The 19,583-nt window shown below is 43.9% G+C and overlaps 1 protein-coding gene across 1 annotated transcript in view; it reads left to right on the top strand.

Moving 5' to 3' along the window:
• Positions 1-19,583, top strand: part of LOC115150715 (rho guanine nucleotide exchange factor 10-like protein) — a 178,176-nt gene that overhangs the window by 29,650 nt on the left and 128,943 nt on the right. The window contains exons 4-16 of the mRNA XM_029694267.1: positions 1,669-1,844; positions 3,710-3,811; positions 4,044-4,174; positions 5,150-5,248; positions 6,103-6,211; positions 7,180-7,283; positions 7,697-7,774; positions 8,858-9,037; positions 10,016-10,132; positions 13,724-13,816; positions 14,572-14,742; positions 18,361-18,506; positions 19,277-19,449. Coding sequence (XP_029550127.1) covers positions 1,669-1,844; positions 3,710-3,811; positions 4,044-4,174; positions 5,150-5,248; positions 6,103-6,211; positions 7,180-7,283; positions 7,697-7,774; positions 8,858-9,037; positions 10,016-10,132; positions 13,724-13,816; positions 14,572-14,742; positions 18,361-18,506; positions 19,277-19,449 — 1,679 coding nt within the window. The remainder of the gene's footprint in view (positions 1-1,668; positions 1,845-3,709; positions 3,812-4,043; positions 4,175-5,149; positions 5,249-6,102; positions 6,212-7,179; positions 7,284-7,696; positions 7,775-8,857; positions 9,038-10,015; positions 10,133-13,723; positions 13,817-14,571; positions 14,743-18,360; positions 18,507-19,276; positions 19,450-19,583) is intronic.

Genomic DNA, 19,583 nt, shown 5'->3' on the forward strand with positions numbered 1-19,583 from the left:
AGTGAAAGAAAAGCAGCCAATAAGTGCTCAGCATATGTGGGAACTCCTTCAAGACTGTTGGAAAGCATTCCAGGTGAAGCTGGTTGAGAAAATGCCAAGAGTGTGCAAAGCTGTCATCAAGGCAAAGGGTGGATACTTTGAAGAATCTAAAATCAAAATATATTTTGATTTGTTTAACACTTTTTTGGTTACTTCATGATTCCATGTGTTATTTCGTAGTTTTGATGTCTTCACTATTATTCTACAATGTAGAAAATAGTAAAAATAAAGAAAAACCATTGAATAGGTGTGTCCAAACTTTTGACACGTACTGTATATCTAGCCCATCATCAGCATGGTCAGCATTGTTCCACAGAGAGACAGGAGGAAAGACATTTAAAGAACTTTCCCTGGGTTGACAGTACTGTAGCTGGAGGGAGTTGAAACAGATCTCAGACAGTAAAAGCCTTGCATTCAGGCTGCTCAGTGCTCATGCTGTGCTTTGCCTCAGGCTATTCTATTTGCATTGAAAAACGTTCCCTGCCCTGCTCCCCTGTTCTCTCCTACAGGCCTATGACTCACAGGGACTTATATAGACAAGTGAAGGGTGTAGGCCAGCAAAGATGAACCATGAAATATATACTCCTCCAACATTGAAATAATATTATTGTTCTCACAAAATGTCTTGTTAAATCTCCCTTTGAAACCAAAGTTATGGGAAATGCATGTGAGCTGCTTTCTAACAGATTCTGTCTGGTGTCTTTGTGGAGCCAATGAAGGTGAAGATTTGCAACTTTTATTTGCGGACATTACTAGGGAGGGGATTTTAAGTTTGAACATTACTCAAACAAGCATTAGCTAACACCTTCATCGTTGTCTTGCCAACTGGCCAACAGGCTGCTCGCAAGCTATTTGGCTGCAAAATATTTCCTTCTCAACTTATCTGCGTAGTTATGTAACTACTGCGGTCTGTCAGGCATGTCTGGAACAGGGGAGAGGTACAGTATCTTGCTGACTGATTGATTTACTGGCTGTTGGCATAGCCGACAGGGATGGTGGGAGGGATGCATTTAATGAGATTGGTTTCTCCATCCCAGACCTAGCTGTATAATGTGGGAGGACTGTTGTAAATCTGACTGGTAGCTTGAAAACATAAGCAAGTGGTAGCTCTACAGAATACCGACAAGATCAGTATTATTGGGAGTTGTGTCAAAGGCAATATTACAGGCCAGTTTTTATTTAAAGCTAATCATTATTATGGTCAGGCTTTAGATATGACAGGTGATCAAGGGGTATAGTTTAGGGGGAACTTTCATAGCTCACAGTTAATATAACAAGCTGGAGGTAAGGTCACATTATCATATTCATGGTTTCACATGAGTTCACCTGGACCAGAGGACTCTCAACCCCTCACAACAGCGGTCAGCAGAATCATCACACCACAGTGAATAGGACTGACCAACCTAGCAGAACTGAGCTGCACTAGGAACATATGTGCTGTGCCAGGTTTAATGGGAGTGTTAGCATGCTGGGACGGCAGTGCTTGGCCCCCGGCTACTCCACCTCTCCTCCTCCTCCTTCTCTTCCTCCTCCTCCTCATCCACACTGCACTACATTTGTAATGAGTCACACAGCACTCAGCCTAGAGTGGTCATAACTGCTTTCACTACTCTGTCTGATATGTTCCAGGGTCTCTGGCCCCTTTGAGCTGGTTGAGCCCAGTGCGGCAGCACCCTCCGTGGGAGAGCAGGCCCAGGGAGGTTCTGGTCCGGGAGAGGCGTTACCTGTGGAAAAGCAGACTGACTGGGAGGACCATAGTGTGGAGATGCCCAAGGAGAGCTCTAGCCTGAGGGAACACTCTGAAGGTACACAACAGCATAGTACAGAGATACATGAAACATGATATAGACAGACATGAGCAAGCTCACATCAATTACAGTATAGCCTTCATAACCTTCACCACAAGGCTTGTTGTTGGTAGCATTGCATATTTGTTGACATTGTTTTACAGTAAAAACTGTATTGGCCTGTAATCTTCTGTAACCTTCATGGAGGGCAACAGCTAATACATACTCTCTCCCTCCTATGATTTGATTTACACATAGACATTAATTAAATTAATTCAGGATGCGGATCAATAGTGGACTATTAGTCTATTTCCACAAAGGGAAATTGCTCTTGGATTTTGACTCAGTCAGCAATGCTGACATTAGGCTTTTTGAAGGTGGTCCACTCAAAGACTGTATGGAGCCTGACTAATCCACACCTTTCTCCATTATTTCACCTTTCTCATTAGTTCTCTTTCACATATGTCCTTTACTGTTTTTGTCAATATTGTTTATAATGATAATTTTGGTGTTTATCATCATGCATGGACAGTATGTCAAAATTGTAGTGTACCTCAGTTTTCTGATTCGCTAGGGTGTTATTATTGTGACATAATTGGCATGAGTGGTTGTGTTTTCGATGTCTTAAGTACTGCCGCTATTATGGGATATATGAGCTATTTCCCGTTTATAGCCAACAACCAATAGCACTATCCCTCTAGGACCAAAAGACTCCTTAACAGCTTCTACCCCCAAGCCATAAGACTGCTGAACAATTATTCAAATGGCCACCGGACACCCCCCTAATTCTTGGGTCTTAATCCCAAGACTACCCTAATTCTATGATTTTACAAATTTGACTTTGAACACATTCATCAAAGACGAACTGAAGAAAGCAACGTTATACTGTGCTAAAAAGTTATTCAGTAAACCAAGGTAAAACCTCCTCTGTTCCCAGAGGACTGAGTTGATGGCCAAGATACAGTTATTCCCTTTTCATTCAGTACACATTCTTCACAGAGAGTGCTGCTCAGTTAGTCACTATTGTGGTAGAATAACACTGTGTCTCTCTCTTGGATTGTGTCCCAGGTTATTTAGATCCTTAAAGCAGTGTCGGCTAATCCATGTCAGAATCTACATCTCTCATCAGATTCATTGAATCCAGGGATTGTTTGGGGCTTATAAAGAACCGTTCCAGACAAATCACAATTTAAAAGCGAATCAATAAATCCCCTAAACTAAATTAGGCTGAAACACTCTCAAAGCAGTTAATGACAAATTCTGCGAACTGTGGAGATAGATAGGTTCGATACATTACAAACAAGGTGGATCATGCTGCCACAATTCCACAGCACAATCCCACACTCTTAAAACCTTAAAGTGTTCTTCGGCTGTCCCCATAGGATAACCCTTTGAAGAACACTTTTTAGTTGCAGGTAGAACCTTTTTGGTTCCAGGTAGAACCCTTTTGGGTCCATGTAGAATCCATTCTACAGACGGTTCTACATGGAACCCAAAGGGGTTCTACCTTGAACTAAATAGGGTTCTCCTGTGGGGACAGCCGAAGAACTCTTTTGGAACCCTTTTTTCTAAGAGTGCACACCTAGCACACATAACAGCAACGCACAAGGCCTATCTCCCTTCTAAGTCACTGCTAATAAAATAATAGGTATTTGATGTTTGAGATGCATCAGAACTGATGCAAATACAATTGCATAAATGTAAATTTACAAAATATTTGGTATGTAACAGAAATGATGGCATAATCAAATGCATGTATGGGGGCAAAATGCAGTGTGCAATACTCTTGAAGTTTGGTTGCTTTGCCAGATTACCAGTGCGAGGCCCTCTTAGCTCTATGGTTAGGGGTTGTGAATGTGAGTGGTCTTTACTGTCTTCACCAGAAGATGTGGCTGATGCTGAGGCTGATGCAGAGCCCCAGACAGGGATCCTAGAGGTGATCTATGATGACGTGCCCTGTGAGGGACCACTCTCTCCTGACGAAGGTGAGTTCTGGGGTAAGGGCCGGGGCTGGGGCCACTGAGTGCTTTTATTGTGCCTTGTCTGGTACTGCACCATCAGATCAATGGACTTCAGGCTTGGGTTAAAATGTCATTTGGTTCCTTTTAAAAAACTTGACTTGTGCTTGATTAAGCTTGAGGATCTGCTGTCTAAAAATGCACTTTCAGTATTTGTGCTGTATTGATGTCAGCACATCTGTGTGTGTGTGTGTGTCAGGGGACATGATCTATGAGGATGTGCACAGAGAAGAAGGGCCCCAGGGTGCAGGCAACGATTGGAGCTCCAGTGAGTTTGAGAGCTACGAAGAGCAGTCTGATACCGAGAGCAAACTACCAACCCTCAGCAAGGTAGGAGAGATGGTATTCCATTTGTATATCTATGTCTGTCTGTCTGTCTGTTTGTTTTTGTGCGTTTGTCTTAAATGCACAAGACATGACTCAAAGAGAATATTTCAGCCAATGTTACTGCTCCTCACGCATGCTTTTTTATTCATGTGAGAAACTGGTGGGGAAAATACAAAGGACATGAAAAATATATCAACACTGTCTGCGTGGGTTGTATCTCGCTTTGTGGCCTGAGAGTAAACAAGCTCCCTTGTCACTTGAAAGGCACCAATGCCATGACACTGTCTAGGTGCTGTATGTTATAACAGTTATATATAAAATCTATGGTTATAACCATACAGTAGGTGACTGTAGCCTCTCCCTCCTCCACATGGGGGCAGTATTTACTCATTGACGTTGTGCTCTATTCTATTTGGTCAGACTTGGTCCAGTCTCATCCCTGTTGCATGTATGTCTGTAGGGAATATTTGCCTGAGCTAGTGCTATTGGTACATGAAAACATGCCCTTAAATATTTCAATTTTTTTTTTTTGTATTGTAAATGCTGATACCACTTAATTTAATAATATCCTAATATCGTATGAAATTATATCCTCAGAACAGGGGAGCGATGACCTGCTTGTTATGAACAATTGTTTGTTATGTTTGGGCAGTAACGATGGAGGCATTACTGTAATAAATATCACAGTAGGAGTGTGCCTCACGCCTCCCCTCCTGCACAACACTCCCTTCACCAAGATCAGTGCTATTAGTCTCGGTTGACATTACCCTATGACCAGCGCAGTGCTCTAAATTTCCACTCTCCATACTTGTGATTAATCCTGTTGTTGCCTTGCTTGTTTTGCCTTGATAATTTCCCCTCCATTTTCCGCCGTCTCATCTTACTTCCTTCATCCCTGTGCCCTGTTGTGTGGTTTAATGCGACCTGCCCTGACATGCCCCACACCCCACTGCTTTGACACCTTTCCCCGTACTGTAGCAGTACTCTCCTGACGTGCGTCGGCTGAGGGAGCATTGTGCCAGGACCAAACGTGAAATAGTCATGAGGCTGGGTGGCAAAAACAACTACGACACCAAGGTATATCACTGGCAGTAAGAGAACACAACATGACACCAAGGTATCTCAGCCTAGACCTCAAAACTACAGCACCCAGGAGGCTATGCAAGGATAACAATGACTAAAGCCAAAATATGTATTCTGTAGTATGATGTGCATTTTAACTGATTAGATATTCACATGATTAACTTTCTTTACCATCCCCCCTTGTGTTTCTGTACTCTCCTCCAGACTGTCGCTCTCATGAAAGATTTGTCTCCCTCCTTCTAGTTTAGTATCAGTTTTGGGGACACATGAATAAGTAAAACACATTTGCATCAAACACGTTGCCAGTTGCTCCCAGTTGATAACCTAGTTTCTATCATTTAAAAATAGTGACATCATTTAAAAATACTGTCACCATGTGTGTATATTGGGTCCGCAGGCTTTACATGACTCTGCAGGGCTTCAGTGATGCTCAGAGTGGGGTTTGTGGTTAGATGAATGGAGCCACACTGAGCATGACTCCACTACCTCCCCACAACTACAGCCCAGTCTGCTACCATAATCTCACTATGATCTCCTCATAGACTTCCTGATTAGAGACTAGACCAACGGAGATGCGCAGATGTCGGCATTAATGGCTTGATGCATCTAGTGCCCCATCTCTCAGAAGTACCAGATCATCAGTAGACTTTTGAGTTCAGATTCTCTCTCTTGCTCTTTCACTTGCTATTTTTTCTCTCTCTCTCTCTCTCTCTCTCTCTCTCTCTCTCTCTCTCTCTCTCTCTCTCTCTCTCTCTCTCTCCTTGTGGATTACTGTGCAGTGTTTCCTGGCTCCACTCTCCCTCTCCTCGTGGACTAACTCTTCTAGTCTCTTTGTCCTTTTGAACCAGGTTCATCAGCTAATGAAGGCCGCCAGGAGTGGGACCAAGGATGGACTGGACAAGACCAGAATAGCTTTTATGCAGAAAGTCTCCTTCCTGCACAAGAAGGACCACTCAGGTAATCTGAGAAAAAGTTATTCAAACCGATTGTTTGCCAAATGACTGTGTAGCAGATTAAAGTCTCCCTCTTATAGCGATATGTATGAATTTGTAGTGAAGTGAGAGTTTCTGTGGAAGACCGGAGTTCACATACATTTCAGTCGCCTCTTTTGAATTAAGCTGCGGTGAAGAACTTGTTTGATGCTAGCCGGGCCAAAATTAATGTTAAGGCAGATAGAGGAGAAAGTTTCCCATTGTTTTTCCAATCCCAGCTTTAAAATAGAAAAAGACTCCTTGAAAAATGATCTTAACAATGGAAGATATTTCAAACAAAACAGCCGGGATATGTCTAGCTGGCTTGCTCCCATTAAAGACAGATGTTGTGGCCAACTGAAGGTTTTGATGTGTAGGAGAGCAATGGGCAGAAAATCTCACATGACAGGCTGCACCCCAGGAAGCCTCGTTGCACAATGGAACCAGATTACCATCCATTAATGGAGTGTTGAGCAGCTCCAGAAACCACAGATAACAGAGCCACGACTCAAACACATCTTCAAACAATCAAACAGACCAGTGGTTCTATTTTTAGCTGTTGATCAGGGGGAATCTGTGCAGCATTTTATATTTCTGATACTGAGACACTATTATTGTTCCAAAATCATTCATTAGAATGGTGTTGGCTGGTGAAAAGCAGTTTTAGTATCTGTGTCTGTATGGTTGCAGGCAAGTTGGGAATTTTTGAAGTGCTTTTTGAACACATTCGTACTCAAGCTGAGAAGTCCGAGTGTTTGAACGTGTTTTTGAAGACGTACTGTCTGTTCGCCTCTTTTACTTCTACTGAGATACAGTATTGTTTAAAATGTATTTTTCCTTCCTTTCTTCATGTTTAAGAGGTAGTACATTTGGAGTGTTACTCCAGTTGAGATATGAAAGCTTTAAATGTGCCTCTGTGTGTGTTTGTGTGCGTGTGTGTGTGCCCCTGTGCAGAGGATGTGGAGGATGACGCAGGGTACCTGGATGTGGCTGTGTCAGATGTGAAACATCCTCCTGCACAGCTGAGCCCTATGCCTGAGGGACTGAGCAGCCAGCAGGTCTGTATGTGTGTATAACATATGTTTGTTTGTCTCTGTGTGTGTGTGTGTCTGTCAGAGGATTCTGTGAATCTCTAAGGTAATGTTATATGCATGCAATGATGCAAACATTATTTTTCGATTGCCAACACTGACTCGGTAGTACGTTTGGGAGGAATATGTCTGCTACAGTTAAGTACAGCGCTACTCATTTCAAGGGAAACCTCAAGGTAAATCCAGGCCTCATGCATACAAGGCTACTCCACCCAAACTCTCTTACCAAATTACAATCACACACAGGCATAGTACTATCAAACAACCTGTCACACACAATTGAGGCTATGGCATACAATCAACTCCCATCATGCCCTTTTCTGTGTGTGACCTTTGACCTTCGACTTGTATGTTTCCTGATTGGCCTCTTCTGTCCTCAGGTGGTCAGACGTCACATCCTGGGCTCCATCATTCAGAGTGAGCGCAGTTATCTTGAATCCCTCAGGAGAATCCTTGAGGTAAGTCCTTTTCTCCCTGCCCCACCCCTCCACTCCACCCTACCCTTACTCTGACAGATGTAATACATTCATCTTTTCAGCATTTAAGAATGAGGCTGAAAGGAAAACTGGAGAGATTTATCAAATAACCAGGCTTGCTACGTATAAATAATCATGATGAAATAGATTCCTTTTACATCTGTGGTGCCCCGCTGATGCTAATAAAGAGATTCTCTCTCTGTCAGGTTTTCACAGAATCACAGCATGGGTTTCACTCTTTTTTCTGTTGTCTCTCTTTTTCTGTGGTAGAGAAAGAATCATTCGTTATCTCTCCTATCAGATGAAGAGTGACACACCTGCTGAAATGGGATCAGGTGTGATCAATGAGAGGGTTATGCTCTGGAAAATATTTTCTGTGAATATACGATGTATTACCTTTGTTGTGGCATGTTTGATAATTTGGGATGTTTAGCCTTTTTTGTGATTTTGCATACCATTCAAGTCCAAACTCACTGATAAAGGAAAGATAAAAACAAAAGCCAAGAGCGCAATTATTAGGCATTAAGAACTGTGACTTCAGTCCTGTAATATCAGAAATTGCCTGTGTTATTCCCCATGTCCATATTCCACTTGTCGATAATTCATTTGCTGTGGAGGATTTATGGTTGGGCAGGGGAGGCTCGTAAAACAACAATAGCACCACTAGTCTGTCATCTATTGTTGTTTCCAAACATTGACTTTCATTGCTTTCACTTTCATTTTCTGCTGACTGCATCTGGCAGTTTCTGATTGTACAGGCTACATTAGCCATGACTCTCATCTTAAAAGACACTGCAGTTACACGTTTTACATAGTTGACTAGTTTGATACTCTACAGCATCTTGACTAATTGCAATGACTTATAAGATTGTTACTAACTGACGATTCCATCAATGTACCTTTCATTAAGGGTCCAAGGCACACGTGATGGTGCTGTTGTATCTGTTGAGAGATGTTGCTATTGATGTGATGCTTTTATGATCAGGGCCTACTTGTGTGTTTTATTTCGTTCTCCACCGTAAAGCACACCTAATCCAAGTTAACCTGGGTATACTATTTCACCAGGACTACCAGAGGCCCTTGCTGGAGGCGGACCCACGCATCCTGAGCCCACGGAAGATAGGGCCTGTATTTTACCGCCTACGGGAGATCACTCAGTGTCACTCCATGTTCCAGATCGCACTGGCGTCACGTGTGGCTGAGTGGGACAGCAGTGAGAAGATTGGGGACCTATTTGTGGCCTCGGTTAGTGTGTGTGCGTGTGTGTGTGTGTGCGTGTGTGCGTGCGTGCGTGTGAGAGAGTGTGTCAGTTTTCCCATAGGGCATTGGAAGACAATTTCCACAGACACAGTTATAATGAGCTGCACTTAAAATTGAGCAAACATCACTAACTTCAAACATGGAGACAATTACAGCTGAGATGAATATCTCTTCTGCAGCATATACACTCTGAAAATGTGTGTTTATAGCATAGGCACAGGACTATTGGACTAATGTATGAGTGTGCTGCTGTGACCCTCTGCAACGTGGCCATCCATAAGGGTTGCTGATTATTTACCTATGAAAGATGCCATTTTGATCCCTCTGCCCTCCTTCTGGTCTTGTTTATTGTAATGTTCCATTGATATCCTGACACCAGCCAAATGGGCCTGTTTTGAGAGGTGGGAGGCTGGGTGTTGGGACTAAACACTCCTCATTCATTTCTCTTTTTCACCTGACAGTGGATTTGTTACCCAGCTGTTAATGTTTTATGCTATTAGTTGGTCTCATACTATCTGTGTGTTGTTTGTGGCTGGCTTGCAGAGAAGATGAAGGAGAAGGTTAATTTATGTGAGACTGCTTCTTCAGCTACTACTGCCTGCTTTGTGTTTAATCAAAAGAGAGCGAATGACTGTGTGCCGCCGCAGCAGGATTGTGGATTGTGAAGGGTGTTTGTTGGTCTCCTGGATGGTAAACAGGTCAGGGTCTTAAATACCACACTTAAATGGCAATTTTCTACCCTTTTCTTCCCTTCCATTCCATGAATAGGATTGTTAGATGAGCTGGGGAGCTACTGACTTTCAAGGAACTTAATGTTGTCAGATGCTTTTACAAATAAATGACCAAGCATGACTAGTTCTTGAATTAATTTGTTCCATGAAAAACCCAACAGATTCCTGATGTGAAATCCAAGGATTGTTTCTCTTGCGTTTCCCATAACCCCACCTTTCTGTGTTTTTACAGTTTTCTAAGTCGATGGTGCTAGATGTTTACAGCGACTATGTCAATAACTTCACCAATGCCATGGCCCTCATAAAAAAGGCATGCATGTCCAAACCAGCTTTCCTGGAATTCTTAAAGGTGAGTCACAAAGTAGAACTGCCCATGTTTTTTTCTCTATTGTTCTTTCAATACACTCTAACCCACGGTCACTGTTGACCTTCATCTACTATTTAATTTGGCCCTCATAGTATAATTCTACTGGTGTCTTGATACTTGGTTAACCCATCAGAGTCTAAGCCCTGTCTAAGCCGGGGGAGGGGAAGGAGGGGGGGAGGGGTCTACTAAGCTATATGGAATTGTTTTAAGAAGGTCATACCAAGGATCATTTAGCTATTTGATTTGAATTTTAAGACCCCTTGAAGTGAAAATGAACAATTATTTGATGAACAATTATTTTTTGCCTTACTGCTATTAGCCCATACAAACACATTGAATAACAGATTCACTACATGGAACAACAGACAGTTTCAAAAACATATCAAAAGTGTCACGCTCTGACCTAGGAGAGCTGTGTTTTCTCTGTTTATCGTTGCTGTCTATCGTTGTCTCTGATTGGAAGCCATACTTAGGCAGCCTGTTTTCCTGTGTTGGTGTGGGTAGTTGTTTTCCGTTTTGTTAGTGTACCTGATGAAACTGTTGGCTGTCGTTTTGTTGTTTTTGGTTTAAGTGTTTTCATTATAGTAAAGTATGAGCACTCTACACGCTGCGCCTTGGTCCCCTTTATATGACCCTCGTTACAGAACTACCCACCATGATTGGATCAAGCGGCGTGCCCAGGCAGAAATGGACACCTGATCACATAAGGAGTGGACGGAAAGGAGAAAATGGACTTGGGGCCAGGTAATAGAGAGATATCGGAGCCTACCGGGGAAGAACGAGAGGCAGTCCCCAAATGTATTTTTGGGGGGGCACACGGGTAGTTTGGCTGGGCCAGGGGTGAGACCTGAGCCAACTCCCCGTGCTGATTGTGGTGAGCACGTGCCTGCCTCTCGCACTCTCTCTCCAGTGCGCCTCCATAGCTCAGTACGTCCTGTGCCTGCTCCTTGTGCTTTCCCTCCAGTGCACTTCCATAGTCCAGTAAGTCCTGTGCCTGCTCCTCGCACTCTCCCTCCAGTGCGCCTCCATAGTCCAGTGCGTCCTGTGCCTGCTCCTCGCACTCTCCCTCCAGTTCGCCTCCATAGCCCAGTACGGCCGGTGCCTGCTTTGAGCACTCGGCCCTCAGTGCGTCTCCCCAGTCCGGTGAGACCTGTTCCAGCTCCACGAATAAAGCCTCCAGTGATAATCGATGGTCCGAATCCTGTAGAGATGATCCATGGCACGAAGCCTCTAGTGATGATCCATGGCCCGGAGCCTGTAGGGATGTTCCATGGCACGAAGCCTCCAGAGGTAATCCATGGCCCGGAGCCTGTAGAGATAATCCTTGGCAAAAAGCCTGTAGGGATTATAAATGGTCCGGAGCCTGAAGGGATAAACCATGGCACGAAACCTGTAGGAATAATCCATGGCCCGGCACCTGTAGAGATAATCCAGGGTACGAAGCCTCCAGTGATGATCCATGGCGCGGAACCTGTAGAGATGATCCATGGCATGGAGCCAGCAGCAACGGTCACTAGTCCGGAACCTATAATGACGCTTCCCAGTCCGGAGCCTCCGGCGATGCTCCTCAGTCCGTAGCCCCAAGCGACACTCCTTAGTCCGGAGCCACCAGCGACACTCCTCAGTCCGGAGCCCCCAGCGACGCTCCTCAGTACGGAGCCTCCAGCAACGCTCCCCAGTCCGGAGCCTCCAGCGACGCTCCCCAGTCCGGAGCCTCCAGCGACGCTCCCCAGTCCGGAGCCTCCAGGGACGCTCCCCAGTCCGGAGCCTCCAGCGACGCTCTCCAGTCCGGAGCCTCCAGCGACGCTCCCCAGTCCTGAGCCTCCAGCGACGCTCCCCAGTCCAGAGTCTTCAGAGACGGTCCGCAGCCCCCAGTCTTCAGAGACGGTCTGCAGCCCCGAGTCTTCAGAGACGGTCTGCAGCCCAGAGTCTTCAACGGCGGTCTGCAGCCCAGAGCCTTCAGCAGTGGCTTTCAGCTCAGAGTCTTCAGCGGCGGTTGGCGTTTCAGAGCCTCTGGCGATGACCCACGGTCTGCTTCCTCCGGACACACAGAAGCGGGGGGATCAGTGGGCGGGTGTGGGGTGCTACGCCCGGAACCAGAGCCGCTGCCAAATATGGATGCCCATCCGGACCCTCCACAATAGGTTCAGGTTTGCGGCCGGGAGTCCGCACCTTTGGGGGGGGACTAGGTGGGTGGGCATTCTATGTTTTTGTTTTCTGTGTTTTGGCCAGGTATGGTTTCCAATCAGAGGCAGCTGTCTATCATTGTCTCTGATTGGAAGCCATACTTAGGCAGCCTGTTTTTCCTGTGTTGGTGTGGGTAGTTGTTTTCCATTTTGTTAGTATACCTGACGGAACTGTTGGCTGTCGTTTTGTTGTTTTTGATTTAAGTGTTTTCATTAAAGTAAAGTATGAGCACTCTACACTCCGCGCCTTGGTCCCCTTTATACGACCCTCGTTACAAAAAGGAAGTGTGTTCAGAATTTTCTGTCCTATATTTGAGAGATATAATAAATATTTGTTTGTTTTTTTGAACATATATTTAACCCCATATTTTTGGCATTAAACAAACTCCATATAATCTTCCATACATTTTTTCAACTGGTACCGACGGACCTTCAGACAAGCCTTGTGAGGCCTGAGCATGTAAATGTTCATCAGAGTCTCACTTTTGCACAGAGGGGTCATAGTGTGAGGGGTCACATCCGGTTCGGATGCTAGAGACAGAAGTTGGCAGATCGGCTGTACCAACTTCAGACCAGTCTCCTGATACTTGTGGAGGTTGTAGAGCAAAATGGAGAACACCTCTTTCCATAGAGGGATTCTTATAGGGATTTTTTTATTATGCTAATTAGATTTTCGCGGGGTGCGGACAGCAACTACATAAAAGTGTAGTTGCTTTATTCAAATATTTTCAAGCTGGCCTGGTTGTGTTTACTTGTTGCAAAACACTGCACTAATCATAGAGAATATTTATATTGCACCAATTAGCAACTCTCACAACTCTCCCCGCCCCATACAGTATATTTAAGGAACTCAGTCTGGCTTCAACTTACTCTTGAAAGTTGTAATTGTAGAATAGACAAGGTGCAATTTCAACAATTTGTAGTAATGTTCAAGTCGCTCAAATTTCACATGAATACACATTAGACATTGCAAAATGTATAGAATTGCAAGAAAAGTTGCTTTAAAACTGCAAAAACAATTCTGCACCCCATGACAAAATGTGTAGAATTGCAGGAAATAAGCTTTAAAACTGCAACATTTTCTCTCCACCAACATGTGGGGTGTGAACAGTTTGTTTCATGAACAGTGCTTGTGCCCATAGAAATAGATGTGGCATGTGAACACATCCACTTCCCAATTCTCTAATGACCAGCACAGCCACCAGATTCTATTTCTCCACACCTTACTAACCTAAACCCACTCCTACTCCCACACTCATGCACTCTCCATATCTTGTCCTCTGAATAAGAGGTGTCTAGAGGGGTCTTTCTCTCTGTGTTTTTGCTTATCTCCTGATTTTACTATGGTATGCTGTTTATCTAAAACGTCTTATCCTGTGTTGTGTAGAAGAAGCAGGCGTCCAGTGTTGACCGGATCACCCTATACGGCCTCATGGTGAAGCCCATCCAACGCTTTCCCCAGTTCATCCTTTTACTGCAGGTATATGCCTTTACCAGCACCTTCACTGCTAACATTGACAAGATAATGTCGCATGAGAAAACGAACAGATAAACAATCTGAGATTAACACCTCACAATGTTTTATGGACCTAATCAAGAGATTAACACATGCGATGATACATTGAGCCATTGAAAACAGATAAATACTTGAGATACGGTATAACACCATGCATGGTTCTACCTAGCTAGTCTAACCATATAAGCTTTTAATGCAGTAGGCTTCTTTGTCTTCCTTTACTTTTCCTGTCTCAACATTGTGTGTGGAAAGATTTTGATTTCAACTTGCGTACTGGAACTGCAGTACCTCATTCTATCCATAAGTAGGGGTTGATTATCCATGACTTCAAAAGATAAGTTGTGAATGTGAATGAGGCATTTTCCTCTTGCCTCAAACTCAGCACCCTGGAGAGGGAGTGTCTGTGTTAAACCATATATTACACAGGGAACTAAACTCAAAGCACTGAAGCTCTTTTGGGACTCACACACAGAATACAAGGCCTTATTTATGCAGGTCCACAAGCACACACAGTTGTAGGTAAGCCAGACACACACAGATCTGGGATGAACTCAATAAATACTTGGATTTTTAAAAGAAATATGAAAATGAGAACAATGTGCTTACTAGGCTCTGGGCCGTAAAAACAGAGAAAACAATGCACACACACGCTTACACACAAACCAACACCTCTTCACTTTATTTAGTGTTTGTTTCTCTCTTCACTGTTTCTCTGTCAGGACATGCTGAAGAACACACCTAAGGGTCACGTAGACTGCCTGCCTCTGCAGCTGGCTCTGACTGAACTAGAAATGCTGGCCGAGAAGCTGAATGAACAGAAGCGTGTGGCCGACCAAATAGCTGAGACTCAGCAGCTAGCACGCAGTGTCAGCGACCGCTCGCTCAGCAAGGTGACAGAAACACTGCAATACACATGTACGCAAGCACATGCACGCACACACACCCCCCGACACAAGCACACACCGGCACACACAAACCGACACATAGACACTGACACATACACACGCACGCACACAGAGTAATCAACCTGCTTACTGTGTGGCTCAACCCCAGAGCCCTTCCTCTACCTCCTCTGTGTTATCAGCATAAGCCAAACACCTATGCATTAGCATATATAGCCATCACTTACATTACTTTCCCAAACATTAGTCTAGGAAAGCATTTTATTTTTTAAAAATCATTGCCCAGATATTATGTCCATTATAGCCCCTGAACAGTGTCTAAACACCACGGCGTTTCTTCTCCATTATCACACTGGAATTACAGTCCAGACACTGCAAATCTGAACAAATGCATTTTTGAATAAGAGGAATTAAGGGGTAAATGAGACATTTAATTGGAAGCTATATCTCCCCGTTTCTCCTTGTCCTTCTCCCTATCATTTCCCCCCTCCTTTCCTTCTGCTATTCTTTTCTTCCCTCTCCCTCTCTTTCTCTTGCTCACTTTCTCCCTCTTCCTCCCTCTCTTTGTCCCCACCTGGAGCCCATCATCTCCCTCTCTCCCTCCCTCCCTCCCTCTGTGCCTCCCTCTCTCTTTCTTTCTATTGGTCCATGGTGGTGAATTTTCCAGAGCCCTGAGATGAGCTGATTTGGCCAATCTCGTCAGCTCCACACAGAATTCCATTTACTGCGGTGAGACTGCAGAATTTCAATAGGAAGCAGTTCTCTTCCATTATCCCATAACATCCAATGAAATATTAATTATTTGTCACTAAGTATCTAAGTCAGTGGAATATGGGAGATAACACTGTGAGTGGGAACAGGCTGAGGTTTCCGTTTCAGTCTATATCTCAGACACACACTCACACAAAACAGTCACACATGCATACACACTGTTGACACTTGGGACTTTTCAGAGGGGCCTTCCATGATGTACGTCTCTCTGCCTCTGGAGGGTGCTGTAGTTCTGTGATCATAGAAGACAGGCTACTGTTTGACTAATGACTCATTTCCCAAGCCATCTGAACAAAAGCCAAGCACAGCTACTGATTCTCCACAGATATAACAATCCATTTTGTGAGATGTGATGGGATGTAGAGCACTGTGCATTGTAAAATGGACAAAACACAGATTATTATTATTCATAAAAATTGTGTTTCTATCGAACAAACAGAAACATCAGAGTGGGACACTATCTGAGCTGCATATTTGTACTTTACCGTTAGTTCAGTCTTTTGTTTTACTGTAGTTGTAATGACTCTTTTTTTCAGAAGATTGTTTTAGAATACATACAACTGACTGTATTGATTCAGCTGGACATAAAAAATGACTGAACCAAGTAATGCTTTCAATCAGATTACCCCTGCCATATGTACCTTAGGAAAAGTATGTCTTGTGTGTTCTCACATACTGCAGTATACAAAGACATTTCTGTGGATATTTCATGTGTCTGTGTGTATGTAGTGGCGATTTTAGCATGTAAATCTTGGTGGGGAAAAACCCCCAACACTAAACAATACATTAATTGCTCTATAACGGTGCCAAACGGTGCCAACAAACTGTTAGGGCCTACATAAAGCTGTTCCAACAGCAGTGTCCCAACAAAGAGTCCCAACACCTTACCACTGCTACACCTGGCTATCAGAGGAGCCTTGTCTGGCAGCGAAACAGTTCATTCAGCCTCATTTACTGCCTTTAAAAAAACAACACTGATATGGCTGACTTGCTTAAACAAATGTGGTTTCTACTGACATCTGTGATGTACAAACTATGGCATAAGTTGACGATAAGAAGCAGTCCGTAATTTCGATTAAGATATTAATGATCGAGCTAGGATGGACGTAGTCAATATAACTATTTTTTCAGCACTTCTGAAATGTACAGCGCCAGAATTCAGAACATGGGCCGTTCTTACAGTATTCTCCCTGTACCCCAAGTCAGAACCACAGGATAAATAAAGGGGGCATATAAGCAGACAATGAAAGCTCTTACAATATTCAATGACTACATTTCTCTAAAACAGGCTATAGGCTACATGTGCACTACCAAGTCAGAACAGTAGGGGAAATGATGAGCCAAAAAGGGACCAAATGATTGAGGCACATGGACTACTAACAGCTTACTACACAACATACACTTAGTATTACTTTCTTAGCTACAGTAGTATACAGTACATATCTTCCTGGCATATTACATAATTTATGCAGCAGCATACAATAAATCTTTTGACTCACCTTGTTGTGCTGTGCTCACTTGAACAGGAAGGTGGCACGGCGGTCCTTCGAGGGAAAAGTTTGTCATCAAAGTCTGCCATTCTCTGGATTTATGGTGCTGGTGAACTTCTGAACTCTACAAAAAACAAGTTTGAGTCATGATGTCTGTGATCTTCAGGTCGGAGCTCTAGAAAGAGACCCGAGTTCTCGACTTGCAATTTCGAGTTAGATGACCGTTCAAAACGTATTTTCCCAGTCGGACCTCGTTTTTTTTAACATTTCCCAGTTACGAGTTTACAGTTGTTTTGAGTTTGGCAGAAGTCATGCTGGATTGTTTATCCTTAAACCCAGACATGGGACCACACACCCACTCCACAGAATAGCAGGCTAGTGATTGCTTTGCAATGCTTGCAGTTAACCACTGATTCCCTCCAAACCATCATTGTTGAATTTGGGATTTTCAACTTGTTGTATAATGTTTATGTCTATTGAGCACCGATACGCTTTATCTATAATTTCTCCGAAAATGCAAATCATTTTATAACATTTTTGACATGCGTTTTTCTGGATTTTTTGTTGTTATTCTGTCTCTCACTGTTCAAATAAACCTACCATTAAAATTATAGACTGATCATTTCTTTGTCAGTGGGCAAACGTACAAAATCAGCAGGGGATCAAATACTTTTTTCCCTCACTGTACCTTGATTTGATGTAATTTTATCTGTGACCAATGACTTTGAGCCTTCTTGGATGGGCGCTTCTAACGTAACTCTATGGCAGCACCCAAGTGGCTAGAATTGTCGAGCTCTACCTTTAAATTTTGCGTTGACGAAGTGTCCCCATGTGTGACAGAACACTGAGCCAATCATGGTGCAACTAGAGAACGTTACCAACCCCTACGCTCCACATATTCCGCTGGCTGCCCCACCACCACAGAAAGCACTGAGCTAGGCTGAAACACCTGCATTTTAGAGCTCTCATACTCAAGAAAGCAAAAAAGAGACCATGTTTGTATTCTGCTTTATTAAGTCAATAATTTATACATTCTTTTTTTACATTGTTTGTATACTAATATGTGACACGTATTAATGCCAAAATAACATGCAAAACAGGCACACAAAACACCTGCCCTGACTGACAGGTCGCCACTGTGTGTGTGTCTTAGCATGTGAATGTGTTCTGTGTGCCCTGACTGGACAAATCTCCCTTGATCTGACACTGATCCCAAATGAGACACTCACTTAACCAGTCTTTAGCCTGCCTGTTGTGCTCCTTAGCAATTGAACTGAAACCCTGGAGAATTTGCCATTTCTGATGTGCCTTTTGAGACAGTGTCCTGATTGCTCTGCCCCTTTAGCAACTGATCTCAGACCAGGGGTCGCTGGTGCTTTGTGAGACACTGATTGAGACGGTGTATGGGGAGCGAGGCCAGGTCCTGAAGTCTAAGGAGCGCAAAGTCTTCCTCTTCAACGATATCCTCATCTGTGCCAACATCAACGTCAAGTAAGTGGTGTCTCTGTAGAGTAGAGGGAGTTCTGCTAAACAGCTCTACAGTCTGAATACACAAACACCTTCCCAGCTCCACAGCAGCAGCACCACAAGGCTCAGCCTACAAAGCTTTACAGGGATATATTTAGGCAAACTGCATAGCAAAGAGCAATAGCTAATAGGCGTTCTCTAGCACTATCTGGAGGAACAGGAGCTTTATCAGCTTTAAACAAACTGCAGGCAGCTTAACTAGAGCAACAAGAGTCCTAGATCACTGACATAAAATACTTCTTGGTCCCTCTACAATTTATCCTCTATGACAGTGCCATTGTTCACATCGTCTCAGAGCTAAAGGTAAACAGCAAATATTTTCCTCCATTTACAAAGCTCCTGTTTGAGACGTTCATACCTCAAAGCTCTTTTGTTCGGCCTTCAAAGTAGTTATCACCCCATGTTTCGTTCAACTTGATTCCCCTGAAGTTGACTTTGCCTGCCCTCTAGAATTTTGACAAAGTGATCACAATGTTGATTGTATGCGTGATTACAGGAATATATGAATATGAAATTAACTCTGCTCATAGCCGGGGGTCCCGCTTTCTGCCGTGAACACAGCTGATCAGAAGGATTCTAATTCAGCTTCTCAGCTCTTTATGTGACAATATAAGGAGCTATACCTCAGTTCTCCTCCTGTTGGTGGTTTGGGATTAGTCCTGCTGTTAGGAAGAGAGGGATGCTGGGAGAAGTGTTGACTTGTTTGCTTGTTTTCTTCTCTTTTCAACCACCAGGGGGCCCCTTGATATCAGCAGCCTAGTACCTGTTGGTCCTAAGTACACCATGAAGTGGAGTGCCCCCCTGCTGCAGGTCCAGGTAGTGGAGGTGGGTCAGGAGGCCTCCCAGGCCAAGGAGACCCTGTTCCAACATGGCGGTGCCAAGCACCCTGGCAGTGCCTGTCCCCCAGGTTGGTAAACCTACTGAGTGATCCATCCATCGCCTCTCTATCCCTGTAGTCCAGCTAATCTCATCACTTGGCCAGACTCCTAGTCTCAGCCCCATGGTCTGACTCAGCACAGCCCTCTAATCTGTTTGCTACTG

Source organism: Salmo trutta, chromosome 16, assembly GCF_901001165.1.
Source record: "Salmo trutta chromosome 16, fSalTru1.1, whole genome shotgun sequence".
Classification (NCBI taxonomy): domain Eukaryota; kingdom Metazoa; phylum Chordata; class Actinopteri; order Salmoniformes; family Salmonidae; genus Salmo; species Salmo trutta.